The sequence below is a fragment of the Salvia miltiorrhiza genome, chromosome 1, assembly GCF_028751815.1.
Source record: "Salvia miltiorrhiza cultivar Shanhuang (shh) chromosome 1, IMPLAD_Smil_shh, whole genome shotgun sequence".
NCBI lineage: Eukaryota > Viridiplantae > Streptophyta > Magnoliopsida > Lamiales > Lamiaceae > Salvia > Salvia miltiorrhiza.
Window position 1 is genome coordinate 60,589,639 of NC_080387.1, and position 15,929 is coordinate 60,605,567.

General features: G+C 33.6%; 2 protein-coding genes across 2 annotated transcripts; one reads left to right on the plus strand and one right to left on the minus strand.

Moving 5' to 3' along the window:
• The first annotated feature begins 4,452 nt into the window (after window positions 1-4,452).
• On the plus strand, window positions 4,453-7,888 carry LOC131000552 (protein trichome birefringence-like). The gene is made up of 5 exons (XM_057926535.1): window positions 4,453-5,748; window positions 5,958-6,150; window positions 6,265-6,458; window positions 6,544-6,702; window positions 7,092-7,888. The coding sequence occupies exons 1-5, from the start codon at window positions 4,850-4,852 to the stop codon at window positions 7,444-7,446; spliced, it is 1,800 nt and encodes a 599-aa protein (XP_057782518.1). The 5' UTR covers window positions 4,453-4,849; the 3' UTR covers window positions 7,447-7,888.
• Window positions 7,889-13,233: 5,345 nt separating this feature from the next.
• Window positions 13,234-15,031, minus strand: LOC131000557 (homeobox-leucine zipper protein HAT14). The gene is made up of 4 exons (XM_057926550.1): window positions 14,460-15,031; window positions 14,092-14,387; window positions 13,918-13,997; window positions 13,234-13,833 (listed from the first exon to the last, which is right to left on the minus strand). Exons 1-4 carry the CDS (start codon window positions 14,734-14,736, stop codon window positions 13,560-13,562), a joined length of 927 nt encoding a protein of 308 aa, XP_057782533.1. The 5' UTR covers window positions 14,737-15,031; the 3' UTR covers window positions 13,234-13,559.
• Between the last annotated feature and the right edge of the window lie 898 nt (window positions 15,032-15,929).

Sequence of the window (15,929 nt, forward strand, 5' to 3'; positions counted from 1 at the left end):
ATTAAGGAGAATGTGTTAATTGGAAAAAAGTGATAGACCATTTTTTAAGAATCAAATATTATTTTTTATGGAAATGAGTCATTTTATGTGAAACGGTCCAAAATAAAAAATGAGTTATGTTTAATGAAACGGATGGAGTATATATTTTTTTTAAATGATCTGAATGTGATAGTATAATTTTATTAGCTTGCCCGACTTGATTTGCTTGGCAAAGTAAATTCAATTTTATTCTGACCTCTATTTTTAATACTCAATCCCACTATAGACTGAATCAGATTCATATTTTCAGCTCCAATAAGAATGTGCGAAATCGAGCATTTATTTTGAAGCCAAATGGGATATCTATTATTGTGGTATGAATAACAAACTCAAAGCAGGCCAGAGCTGCATTTGATTTTTTCCAAAGATTCTATATTTATAATAAACGTATATTATAAAATGGACCAATTGTTAATTGTTATTTAGAATTATGTGCCATCTGGAATTTTTTTTTTTTGTGATCATAATATTGCTGTAATGGACGGACCCTTCAATGAATGTTGGCATTATCTATAGACTGATGAAGAAAGCTACTTTACAACGTTAGAAATCCCTTCTTCCTCTTTTTCCAGTTAAATTATTTTAAATCCGCCAACCAATTTTATGCACACAACTAAACTAATATATTCCAACTAATAATTAAATTCCCTTAAAGGACTACTAGTATATAAATATAACGTCGCAAAATGATTTATTATTAAAAAGAGAAATGAATGATTTGTTCTCGTTCACAAGTAGCACATGTATGGATATCTTTCCGTTAAAAGAAATGAACAACTTTACTATCCAATTCCAAACTAAGATTGTTTTAGATAATGCATTTTTTGTGACAAAAACTAAGCTAAATTTTGTATAATTTGCACGCAATAATATTAAATATTATTCTTAAATCCAATAAAGCGATTTTTTCTGTTGATAAATAGCGAAACATTGAATAATAAGCAAATATGGGGCGAAAGAATTTTTTTCCCTTTTCTGTGTGCCTTAAATTATTTACTCAATGATTTTATTGGAACAAAAATTTGTTGGGAAAATATACTGGAGCTGAGAGTTATGATTTTCTAATAAAATAAAATGATAGTCAAATACTAGTGTATACTGTGATTTTTCTTTAGCTAGTAAATTTTACTCCCTCCGTCCACGAAATGAGTACTCATATTTCTTTTTTGGTCCGTCCACCAAATAAGTACCTATTTCCTTTTTTGGTAAGTGGGTCCCTTATTCCACTTACACACACTTAATCAATTTCTTAAAACCCGTGCCACCCCAAATGGGTACTCATTTCGTGGACGGAGGGAGTATTTTTTTTTTAAAAGAACTATAGTTTAATTGGATGGTAAAATCGCTGTTTCCGTTAATTTCTTTTTTATTATAAACAATTTAAGGTGGAGAAGATGAATAAGCGTACGAGGCGTTGACACGACTTTTGTTGCAAATGTTTTACTACTATCTTCTTATGTACGGAGTAGAAAACGTGTGACGTCAATACGATAATTAGGGTCCACGCGCTAATGACTTTTCTTTTCTAATTATTTTACATTGTTTTTTTTATTTTCTTTCTTTCTTTTTTAGATTTATTTTATTATATTGTTTTGGTATGAAATAAAAGCAAATTAATGATGCCCCCTCCCAACACATGCGACCCACCAGAAAAATTAAAAGGGAATCACATCCCATGACAAAAGAAGTATAGCTAATACGGCTCACCTAATTCACTTTTAATACCCTTAACAACTTTACTAATATTTTCCCCTTTCTAAGTCTCTCTCCAGTTTTATTTAAATGTTCTTCGATTATCTACTTACATTCATAAGTTTTTAATCATGAATACACTGCTTGACTAGTCAAAACATTTCAAATAAATAGGTTGAAAAGAGAGTTCACTGCTCAAATATATCTCATATATTATTGACATTTATTTATTTTCTTAACAATCAACTTTAACCTTCTAATCCTCAGACTGCAATATACAAATTTATTATCGTACAAATTTTTTTGGTATCAATAAATTGATTAGTTGCATTACAATTATTTGTGATAGGACACTTTTTTTCAGAACATCACAAAATAAATCCTCACTCAAACTATCGTACTCAGCTTTCTAACTAGTTCTAAGAAAATCATGTAACGCTAGATTGATAGTTTGTTGTAATTTGAATATTAGAGCATCCACGGTGGGGTGACTTAATAGATGAGGAACCACATTGGATCAAGAAAGCTCCAGTAGGATGACATGATAGCTGACCTGATCTTTTTAGTTTTGATTTTTGTATTTTTCATTTAAATTTAATTGCACACATTTAAATAACACAATTTACTTCAAATTAAACTTCATTAATTTTAAAAATTCTAAAAATTACATTAAAAAAAACCTAAAGACATAATTTAAAATTACTTAATTAAAACCTAAAAAAATATAATTAAAAATTACATAATTAAAACCTATCTAGTCTCCGCTGGAGAGATCGAGAACCCAGTTTGAATCGTACCAATTGGGATTGTGGGGATTCATTTTTTTTAAAGAGAGTTTGATAGAGAGAAGAAGAATATTGGAGAAGATGTGTGAAGAAGAAGAAGATAGGAAAATTTATAAAAGAGAAAAAGGAAAAAATAAAATAAAATTAAATGGTTGAGTGTTGGTCAAATGGGCAACGGCCCAATTTTTTAAAATCTAATTTTATTTTATTTTATTTAAAATAGACGCGTGTAATCGCGCGCCTCACATTTTGGCTATCGGGGCACATCTGATCTATCGAGACCCATCGAGTCATCATCTGCTGCAGTGGACGATCCGATTTCGGGGTGACTCGAGTCCCCTCCTATCGGGTCCCGCTGTGGATGCTCTTAAATTATCAATATCGATAATTTTAGATAGAAACAGAAAGAAATGAAAAAACTACATTTATTACGCAACTTGTACGATAGGCAGAGATGTGCACATAAATTCTTCAGCTATACAATTTGGGTGGGGAGGAAAGGGGCCAATAATTTCCAGTTAAATTGTAACAACTGTTACATAAATACTTTATTTAATTTGATCAGAATTTATTGATGTGGGACAGGGTGAGCAGAAATTCCATAGAATGCGACAGAGGACCACAGGTGAGCCACACACAAATTTAGGTGCGTATACGTGGCTGAATCTGAGCGGTGCGTGCTCAAAGCTAGTCTGACGGTGGTGGCAATTCTGCAATTAATCTCTATTTCAAGTCACTTTGTTTGAAAAAGAGTGAAACTTCTTAATTTTATTGAGATGGAAAACCTGCAGATATTTAATTAGTCTAAATAAGTAGCAACAACGCCCTGTCTAAAACTTAAACACATGACATGAGATCTTCCTTTTGCGCTGTGTAATAACCATGTGAATTAGATAGACAAATAATGTTTCGACTAAATTAAATTAAGTTTGTAAATCTCGAAGTGTTAATAAATAGAGTTAAATTCAAGGTAATAATAAATGAATCAAACTTATTTTAATTAATATAATTAGGTTCAGCTCGATTACACGCTCTCTAAACAAATTATTTCTATTCAAGATCTAAGAAGTGTCCGATTCATAATTCTTGAATTAATGAAAAACAAGTCCTGTATTTTTTTGTGAATGAAACATGATATCTGTCCCGGTGAGAATATTGAAAATCCGAAAATGGGCCATGTTTAGAAATTGCATGTATGCCAATGCCACGATATTATATGATTTTTCAGCATTTGAAGTTAACAGGAGTGGAGGATAAGAATAGAACATTCAAATTATATTTTTTTGTTTTTTGCATGACTAAAATTTCCTGTTATTTTCTCCACGGCTTACGGTTGGGTGATGCATATGTGATTAAAGGACAAGGCTTGGGATATTGATAGACTTGTCTTTCAGATTAAGGGGAGACTTTGGAGTTGGAACGAGGCCTACAAAATCTTGGAGTTAGGAATTCCTTTTACTTCTTGGTGTTCCAAAGACTTCAAACTTGTTTTGTTGTTCTGATTGGCATTCCTGATGCCTTGATTCATTTTCTTTCAATAAAAATTTTACTTTACTGATCAAAAAAAAAATACTCCCTCCGTCCCCAAAATAAGTTCCTCTTTGGGGACGGCACGGGTTTTAAGGAAAAATAGTAAAGTGTATTGATAGTGGAGAAAAATATGTTATAATTAGTATTGGGAGTGGTGAAAAGGTGAAAAAGTATTATAATTAGTATTGGGAGTTGTGAAAAAGTGAAAAGTAAGAATAAATAAAGTATTATTAGTGGTGGGGTAGGTGTCCAAAAATGGAAAGAAAGAAAGAGGAACTTATTTGGGGACGTCCCAAAAAGGAAAAAGAGGAACTTATTTCAGGGACGGAGGGAGTATGTGATTAAAGAATTAAAAAAAAATGATGTTTTAACTTAATGCTATAGTATAGTGATTAGTGGATGTTTAATGTTTTTGGTTTTCCTTTATTTTATAGGTCACATGCATAGTCATATGCGCATATAATTCCACACCGTCGGTCCCTCCCTCTCTTTCTCTCTCACACGCATTGACGCACAGTCCCCACACCCTCTCTCTCTCTCTCTCTAGACATTCACACACAACACGAAGAGACAACACTACAACAAGCCAACAACAGTCGTCACAAGCTAAGAACAGTCCTCCCAAGCGAATTCTTTCTCCTCCATTCCTCTCTCTCTCTCACACACAAACGTTTTTATGGACGCAAAGACCACTCTTTTACAAGAGTCATCACGCAAGTAAACACACTATCTCTTTCTCTCTCTCTCTCTCTCTCTCTCGACTCAATTTCTGGAAAAATTGCACAAAAAAACACACTGGTCGCATGGCAGATATAACCAAGTACGCACCCATTAATGGCGGCAACTTGATCTCAGACTTGAAATCTCAATTCTCAATCATCAGAACTAGAAAAACCGTCGGTTTTGCTTATGCCTTCGTCTTCGTCTTCATCGCCTTCACCATCTTCCTTGCTTTTACTCCTTCCTCAACCTCCTCTTCCCCTTGGTTCACTAACATTTTCATTCTTCCCTCCACCACTAATGCAACTTCTCCATCTTCATCTTTAGATCAATCTCATTTTTCTTCTATTTACGGCTATTTCTTTCCAAACTCTTCCTCGCCAGATTCTCAGAATTCCTCACTGCCCCAGAATGCCGGATCTCCTTCGCCGCAGAATCATTCCCCACCTCATAAAGTTGAAGTCTTGAACCCAACTAATGCCACGAATTCACCAGAGAAATCTGACGTGAATCGGACTTCCAGCGGTGAAAGTGAAGTCTCGAAGCAAAATCAAACTCAAATTCAAGATAAAGTTGAAGTCTTGAAGCCGAATCAGACCACAATTCCGGCCACAAAATCTCCCGAACCGGCTAATACGACGGTGAATTCATCGCCGGAATCTGCCTCCGGATCCAAGAACATCTCTGCAAATGGTGAAAAGGGAATTGCGGAAAAGGGTGTGACCAAGAATCTCACTTCTTCTCTGGTGAAGAAACAGAGCAATGGCACAAATGTTGAGAAAAAAGGGACGGATGATTTGATTAATTCTTTGATGAATTGTGATTTCTTTGATGGAAATTGGGTGAAAGACGAGTCGTATCCACTCTACAAGCCTGGTTCTTGCTCTCTGATTGATGAGCAATTCAACTGTTTCCGCAACGGAAGACCTGATAATGGTTACCACAAGCTCAAATGGAAGCCCAAGGGCTGCACTCTCCCGAGGTATATAGATGAATGTTACTCTAATCTGTCATAAAAATGAATATCTCTTTGCCCATTTTTCTGTTTCAATCTACTTTATTGCTTTTCGATTGATCGATATTTGTTCCAAACTCGAGTGGTTTGATTATGTGAGCATAGAAAACTGTGGTGTATGATCGATGTGTTGTAGTAATCTAGACAAACTAATTGTGTTGATCTTGAATATTTAGGTTGGATGGAAGTCATATGTTGGAGCTGTTGAGAGGAAAAAGATTAGTTTTTGTTGGTGATTCTCTAAATAGGAACATGTGGGAATCCCTTATTTGCATACTAAGGAACTCTGTGAAAGATAAGAAGAAGGTTTATGAAGAATTCGGCCGCCATCATTTTCGAGAAGAAGCTTCATATTCCTTTGTGTTTGAAGTAAGTTTCTGAAGCAAAATCCACGGTTTCATCTTCAACAGAGCGTGTTCTTGTCTTGAACTAAGTTCATTTCGTGCGCGATTTTATTGCTAAAAAATTGTGTGATCTTCATAGGATTACAAATGCAAAGTGGAGTTCTTTGTGTCTCCCTTCCTGGTTCAAGAATGGGAAGTAGTTGGAAAGAATGGCACAAAGAAGGAGACGCTTCGACTTGATTTAGTCAGCAGAGGTGCCAGTAAATATAAGAATGCAGATATTATCGTGTTTAACACCGGGCATTGGTGGACTCACGAGAAAACTTCGTTAGGGTAATTTCTGTTGTAACTTTGATCATTTTGCAGTTTACATTGGTAAATCTTCGGATACGTGCTAAATGATTCTTGAATGTTTTAGGAAGGACTATTATCAGGAAGGCAGCCATGTGTATAGTGATCTCGATGTTCATGAGGCTTTTCGCAAAGCTTTGACGACGTGGGGAAGATGGGTTGATTCCAATGTCAATCCTAAGAAATCACTTGTATTCTTCAGAGGCTATTCAGCATCTCATTTCAGGTAATAGAAATTTACTAGTATGATGATAATAGTCTAGCTAGGTTGGCTGAAGAGTTGATTGATGATGATGCTTTTCCATTAACTGATTTGATTCGAATAAGTAAGTCAACAAAATGACAAATTTTGGTGAGTAATGATATGCTTTTCTTGCACTTTGTTTATGAGACCACATGTCTTAAGATAAGATCAAAGTTTTTCAACAACCACTATATTGTTGCATTGATCAGCCATTTGTAGTTTTGTTTTGTATACTTGTTTACGACACCTCATGTCTTAAGATGAGATCAAATTAAGTGTTACGCCAACACCACTATATTGTTGCATTGACGAGACATTTGTATTCTTATTGTTGTTTATGGCCCCCGTCTCATTACAATATGTTGCTGCAGTGGTGGCCAGTGGAACTCAGGCGGGCAATGTGACCACGAAACAGAGCCAATAAGGAACGAATCCTATCTCGCGCCGTATCCCTCAAAGATGACTGTTTTGGAGAAGGTCTTGAAAGGGATGAAAAAAAATGAGGTTACCTATCTGAATGTGACGAGAATGACGGATTACCGCAAGGACGGCCACCCATCAGTATACCGGAAACAGCACATGTCCGACGAGGAGAAGATAAAGCCGTTGCAGTTTCAAGACTGCAGCCATTGGTGCCTCCCGGGCGTGCCTGATGCTTGGAACGAGATGTTGTATGCAGAACTATTGGTGAAACTGAGGCAGCAGAAACAAGAGAAACGGTCGTAGGTCAAACACATGAAATCAATCATAGGATCGGAGCTGGCCAGCTAGGGTTCCTCGTGGTCGTCTTGAGAGACAAGACGACCACGAGGCCATGCTATGGAAGTCCAGTCCAGTAAATACTCCCACATGAAGAGGGCGCTGTGATAATACAACAGTGAGATGAGCCTAAAGAAAGGTGCATTTCACTCCCCTCTCATGTGCTCACTTTGATGAGAATATACAGATATATATACACATGGTAAATATATTGTTTATTTCAAATTGGTGAAGTTGGTATCTTTTTTGGAGGAAGAGATTTTCATTTTTATGTATGTTTATATGCGGAAAATGATGAGAGAAGAGGGATTAATTAAAGCTTTATAGTTTCCCACTTGCTACGGAAATAATGTAAAATGATTGTTCTATTCTTGTCCAGTTTATAATTTTTTTTTCCTTTAATTTTCAATTTTATATGTCTTCCGTTATTTTAGATACATGCAATCGCTATTCGCTACTCATTGACGAGTCGGTAGTATTTATTAAATGACTGTAGTTTTACTAAATAAATAAAAAATGAGATATGACATTAACTATACATTACTATCATCATATCGATTGTGAACAGTAGACTTAATTTAATTTTGATACGTAAGTGGAGATGCCGTCCTTTTTGTCGAAATAAATCATAAAATTTGACGATTTTTAGTAAAAATTTCACATGGGATGCTTTGACAAATACAGTATATAGACTGATTTTCTATGAGTGAACTGTCATTGCGCCTAAACTGTCGGTTGGAGGTGCCTGATCGGTGATCACTGATCACGATTCACAAGGTATGAAATTTAAAGGTTAATTGTCAATAAATTAATTTAACTTTCATTATAGTCTAGTTTTGCATATAAATTTAAACTTTGGGTAGTAATTATTGGATTTTTTTATTTAATAACCCGATTTTGCATACCAACATCAAAGGTTTGGCTTGATAATGATTGAAATATTAATTTAATATGATTTTGTTACCATTTAAGATTTGAACAAAATTATTATTGACATAACTAATTGAATAATTAGCATCGTTTCATGAGAGATGGCATCATCCATGCCAATCATTGCCATGGAAGAACCATCATACCACAAATTAATTTTGCTAGTCATCTCAGCAATAAATTTGATTGATTTTAAGTACAAAAATCATATTAAATCAAGAATTTAATAATGATCATGTTAAACTTGGTATGTGAAACCAGATTAATTTGATGAAAGTTAAATTATTTCTAGGCAATTAACCCAAATTTCTATTACATTTTGGTGTTGTATTTTATATTCGTATATCATGCAAACCTCACTCATTAGATATCATATCATTGATTTTATATACATAATAATGTACAAAATGCTTAACATCAAAATATAACCAAATTCGAAGATATTGTATTGTGATTGTAAATATACATAAATGTGTGTAATCTATATTACATAATAAAATTTAGTTTTTTCACTCCAATTTTTTCGCTATCTCTTCACCTCTTTTTTTTAAACATTGTCAAATTAACTTCATGAAAAAAATATTCAATGTGCATTTTAAATTTAAATTTGTTACACGATTTTTAATATAATCTAAAAATCATAAAAAATGAATTTAAAACGAATAAATTATGAAAAAAAAATATAAAATATTTTATTTTCTTTCTTCCTTAAAATTCTAGAACTCTTTACCATCGGCATGGCTTGTTTGGAGATCTTGTTTTTTCCTCGCGCTTTTCTTTCTTTTCGTTCTTTTCTTATGTTGGGAAGCCGGATTTATCTAGGAGCGATGGTTCGGCCGAAGCTTCTGAGATTCTCCCATCTCAGCTTCCTACACTTTTTCTTTCTAGACGAGTACTCTTTTTTCCTCATGATGAGATTTTAACGAGGCTTGGCCCTTAGTTTGCTTTTCTGTGCTTTCAAGGGTTTAGGTTCTGCTGTTTTCTTTTGTCCTTTTTAATGAAATCTTATTTTAATAGAACTTTTATTCATGTTTGTCTATGAAAATACTCTATAATAATAATGTGTAATGACAATTTTTATTATCAAATAAATTTATTTAAAAATTATAATTATCATTACACTTTATACAATGTTGAAAATTTTAAATTTTCAAATTCAAGGTTTTATTGAGTAATTGATTTAAATTATTTTATTTTATTTTTAAAACATATTTGTATTTGTTTATATTTTGATTTTGTTTAATAATTCGATTAATTTATTTAAATATGTCGTTTAATTTCGATGTTCTCCGTGCATCACACGCGATGTCCGTACTAATATTAAATAAAATGACATAACATCAAAATATGACGAAATTTTAAGCAGCATCATATTCATCACTAAACGACATGTGCGCACATATATTCGGGACAAACATTTCTCTGTTATTTGTCAGTATATTGTTGTAGCTTAGAATTTCAATCTTTCCATTTTTCCAACTGAAAAAAAATGTACCTTCTTATATTATATAAAAGGTGATGAATCTCGTTCTTGAGAACTCTCTTTTAATCATGCATAGAGTTTCGTGGAGAAAATAGCACTTAAACAACGTTAAGAAAAATTTCAAGAATAAGTAAGTCTTATATACAAAAGAAGAAGAAAAGGATCAGAAAGATCTTTCGATCAGCAAGTATTCTCATTGAAAATTAATGCACGTAATTTAATAAAAGGAGAAGTAGTAAATAGCACCCTATTATACAACTCTCTAACATATTTACCTTCTTATCTCTTAATTGTGGGCGGTTAGCCCCTCGACATCTCATAAAGAGTTCAAAGTTCTCCCTGTTTTTAATGGACACTTAACACCGTTAAATATATATATTTTTTCTTATTTCTTATTTCACTATAATATTACTAATTTGTTAAGCAAAATACACTCCTACAAATATTTCTACGCAAACCTTAACCCTAATTTATAATTAACAACTATCATTAAATATAAATTCGCATTTTTTATAACAGTCGACGAATACCCAAAGATTAAAATATGCTCATGCAATTGCTTCTATTTATTTCTCCAAGAAGCAGGATCCATTGACCATGGTATCCAAGTGGTATGATAGAGAAAATATGTGAAAGCTTACGAGCACCTAATTTTACATATTTTAATCTTTGCGTACTTATCGATTGTTCCCAAAAAATGCGAATTTATATTTAATGATATTTGTTAATTATTAATTTAGGTTGAGGTTTGCGTAGAAATATTTGTAGCAATGTATCTTGCTTAACAAATATTATAATGAAATAAGAAATAAAAAAAATTAAAAAAGATTTAACAGTGTTAAGTGTCCGTCAGGAACAGAGATTTTTTGCACTCTTTATAAGATATTGAGGGGCTAACAGCTCACAATTAAAAGACAGGGAGGTAAATGTGTTAGGGGTTTTTTGCACTCTTTATGAGATGTTGAGGGGCTAACAGCCCACATGAAAAGATAGGGAGATAAATGTGTTAGGGGGTTGTATGATAGATGGCTATATGTTACATCTTCTTTTAATAAATGTGTATATATTATAGGCATGCTAAATATTTTGAATCCACTTGTGCTGTGTTGTATATATTTGGGCGGCTCCATAAGAGGGCCCCTAATACATTGGTTGAGGCCCAAATAGTGATTTGTACCCGTACGTGATAGTGTTAATGTGACGAATTAAGGCCCATTTCAGAACCCAAATTTTAAAATTTGATTTAAAATCGTTGTGAATCCATGAAACAGTTAAAAATGAGTCTGATTTCAATAATTTTTTAACTCAGGCACAATATCTAATTGTCTAATATCGCAGTTGTCTCATCGATTATGTCGCTCCGATCTTAATATACAAATAAAAATTATGAAGTTATTAATGATGTCAAGCTGTTGCAACATTGATGCATTTGGTCTACATCTCTGACTGTATCATAATTTAAAATAATTGAAATCCAAATGGGCCGAAACACATAAATACAGACAAAATCATTTCATGGAGCAATCATTCGTATTATGTAAGGCACAACTTTAATTTTGCGATAATTAATGTCAAGTACTGATCAATCCTTGTGTGTATATGATTTCCGGACTGCATCAATGCAGTAAATAATTACGACAACAACTTAGCATGCATTTGAATATTTGATTATACGATAGTTACATGAGAGTGTTATTTAACTAGATTCAAGAGGTACCGTAATCAAAATGAGTCAAATCGATTTGAGTTTTAGTCGATATTTAAAAAAATATATAGTTTTTACATTTGATTATTTTCACTAAATTGAAAACAGTAGTAGCTACTACAAGTCTAGCTAGAATCAATCAACAGTACTTGACATTCTGAATGGGCAAAGGAAATGGTATTGAGAAAATTGTACATTCCATAAAAAATACTTGACTTTTTTATTGGCGGTATAAATAAATGATTTGATGCAAATCGAAGTTCATATTTTTTTTATTTTAAAAAAATGTGTGTGAGAGAGGTGTCCTCAGTTCCTTCACAAACAAGTCACGTAATCATAATGATTGAATGAGCCATGTTGAATTTTTATAAGATTACATCATGTTTAGGAGTAACTGATTTGCAATATATATAGGATAAAATATATAGCTTTGGTTTATGCTAAATTTGTAGACATAAATGTAGTTATCTTTGAATTGTTCTTTTTTTAGGGGGGGGGGGGATTGGGTGTTAACTTATAAACAGATGATGGATACATATGCATATATCTTCAAGATTATTTTATCCAATAATGCAATATCATTTTGGAATAAGATAAAGTGTCGATACTGCTATATTATAAAAATGACTACTTTAATATTTGACTTACCTCGTGAAATTGTTAGTATATTACAAAAAAAGAATATTGTTATAGTCTTTTTATTGTAAAAGAATGTTTGTCTTATGGATGTAAATTTCAAATCTTGTGCACACATGAGAGAGAGAGGGAGAGATGTCTGCATTTATGATGATAATAAACAAAGTCATGCGAATCACTTGAGTTACCCTTATAAGTTGATTAGAACTGCGAAACCCTTTTGAATTTTGAATTTCTTTGCTGAAAATAATGTGTACAAACAAGTTTTAAAGAGGATTATGATGCTACCACATGGAATTTGTGTCATCATATATGACGTGCGATTGTGTATATACACAAGCACAAGAAGTTTTCTTTTTATCAAACATTGAGATTGGTCTCACTTGGCTACCGCAAATTCATGATATGGAATGCTTGTTTATTGCAATATTATAACATCATCATCATATTGTCATGGCCTGATTAGTGATTATTGAAATCATACAACATTAGCACTCATTTAACTTCACCATCATCATTCATTCATTCTCTCCATTAATAAGCCCTTCAAAATAATATTCTCGCAGCCAAATAAATCACTATACCATACCTAATACTTGATCGTTAACTACTCCACATTTTACAGTTCGTTAGTTGTGCTTCATTTATATATGTTCTAGTACCATAATAAATAGAGTTCCAATAGTAGTCAATTCAGTTTAATTTCTAAAACGATTATTCATACTATAAAAAGTCACATTAAAGTTGTTAGATGGCTGAATTTATGTTTTTCATTCAAGTAGATTCGATTAATGCTTTCAAACATAACTATCAACGTATACTAGAATTCATTTCCCATCCAAAACTTTCAAATATATTAATGAATAAGAGACAACACGACATCATACGACAATACAACGTAATCTGAACTAAAAAAAAATCATCTACTTAATATTAATTTAGACAAAGCGTGTGGCGGTAATAAATAAAATTTCCGGATGTATCATTACCATTAGACAGAAAATAAAGATGGGAGTATATTAAACCAGAAAAAGTAAACTTTGTTCTAAAATGAGAAAGCTCATTTCCCACACTCGGTCAAATTACGAGTGCTACCTCCTCGAAGCTTTAATAGTCAAGCGTTACAAATCAACAAATCATGATTAGAAACAAGAAAAATATTTAATTTAATAGAATGAAAGAAAACCCCACGTATATCTACAGAAGAAAATTCAAGGCCCAAAAAAGCAAAAAAAGAAAAACACTAGGAAATAATTTAGTTTTTAGAATTAATGATCATCTATCCCTAGCTAGCTAGTCTTCAACTACCAAAGAAGTGATGATCGATCAAGAAGGTGTGTTCTGGGCACAAGCATGCGGCGGCGGCGGGTCGAGTGAAAAACGGTTGGAGGTGGAGGCGGCGGCGGTGGTGGTGACAACCCGCTCACAGGAGGGGCACATGGTGAGGGTGGTGGCCGGAAGCTGCATGTAAAATGGCTGAGACGCCTTAAGTGCTCTTAATTCTTGGAGCTCTTTTTGCAACCTCCTATTCTCTTCTGTCAGTGTCTCACAGCACCTTTTTAAATACTCACAATCCACCTCTGTCTGCTTCAATTTGGTCCTGCCAAAATATCATAAATGACATCAAATAATTGTCACATTTAATTCCTCACGAGATTCAAGGCATTGCATTCTTCACACACACCTTGCTCTTCTGTTTTGGAACCACACTTCAACTTGGCGAGGCCGGAGATTCAACTGTTTCGCTAGGGCAAGCTTCTGCTTCTGCATTCAATTATTGCAATTAACATCATCATCATCATCATCTCATCGCATGAAATATTAAGAAAAAAACATGTAGAGACGAGACTTGACTTACGGGGTTGAGGGTGTTGTGCTCTTTGAAGCTCTCTTCCAGAAAGGCGGACTGATCTTTGGTGAGTCTGAGTTTCTTCCTGGCCATTCCATTTTCTTCATCGTCGCTTCCTCTTGAAGAGGCGCCGCGATCGGCCTCGGCCTCGCCGGCGAATTGCTCGAAATCTCTCTTCCCCCTCGCGCTTCTGAACATGGAGAAATCCATCTGAAACGATGAGACCGCACTGTTGGGAGATGAGAGCGCCGCCGCTTCTTGATCGTCGTCGCCTTTTCTGCTCGCCGACTCCGATCCTCCTCCCACTGTGGAAATCATAAGCGAATTATTTGTATTTGAAGAAACACACAGCTCAGCAGACAAGTATTTGTATTTACATTTGTCATTGAGCCAAGGGAAAGGAAGCTTGTTTGAAGAGGGCTGGCTTCGCTGAACCGGAGAGAAGGGCAGAAGATCCAGCTGAACCGGTGGATCTGATGAAGTCGGACCGTCGGAGAACCGCCTTTCATCGCTTTTCTTATTCTTCTCGCCGCCGTCGGAACTCACTTTTCCGGTACCCATGCAGAACCCTAAATCTTTGCTCAGAATTTTCTGGGGTTTCTCGAGAAACGAAAAGGGTTTCGGGGTATCGCCTAAGCTCAGAGCTAACTCCATATCGAGAGAGAGAGAGAGAGAGAGAGAGTTAAAAGAGAAGAATGGGTGGGAAGTGAAAGAGGCTGAGCCAATTTAAAAGGCGATCAAATAGAAAGGGCTTTTATTATGATTTGGCTTATGCAATCAACAGGGGAAATATATATGGCAAAAAAGAAAAAAGAGAAATATATATATTAGGGTTGACAAAGCGCACGTGAATCCATCTAAATATACTGCAATTATACAGCGGTTCAAACCCATGACTAGCTGTGCGCTTCTTCTGTATGAGAGAGAGAAAGAGAGAGTAGATGGATTTTAGCCAAGAAGTGCAATCATTTTTATTACTATTTTATATAGTAGATTTTGTATAATCTATAAATAATATTATCATATTAAATTAGATATGGATGCGTTTTTATTATAAAATACAAAGCCTTGGAGACAAACATTCGGCAAGTTGTAAAGTTCATGATATATTTTTCTTTGGTAGGTGTAAAGGTCATGATATGTTAAGTGTATTTCGTATTTTTATTAAATTAACATTTTTTTTGTTGAAATTAATTATAGATTTATCATAAGTATTTTTTAGTTTTTGTTTAAAGAATAAAAACAAATAGATGAATAATTGTTACATAGGTTTGGCAAATCTACAGTTAATTAAGAATAGACCATTAGAGATTATATGGTTGGCGGAATATAACTTTAAAGTGATAACTAATTGTTGTTAAATAATTGTACAATAATTAAAAGTTCAATTTGATAACTAGAATTAGCTTACATTAGAGTGAGAAAATAGGTTATTTAGCATTTAAAGAGTTAATAATGTTATGACTGCTAATTTAGTGTGTGTGTGTGTGTTTTTTTTTTTTTTGAGGGACTGCTAATTTAGCTAATAGGTCATGTCATGACTGCTAATTTAATGTGTGTATTTTCATCCTAGTGAGAAAAATAATTTTCTTTCAAAATTCACATGTATATGTGTTTATATGGCCAAATAATCAATTCAATATAATATAATTCAATTATAATTTGCAAAAGTAAAAATCTTGAAGAAAAAACACTTTTCCCCTCCTATGAGTTTTGACAAGTATTTGCGATGTGGTGCCTTTGTAAAAATTGAACACTGAATGGTTAAAGTGCACCATTTTTTGAATGATTTGCTAATTTACGTATTGTACTGTAACTATAGTATTCAAATTTTTATAGACGCACCA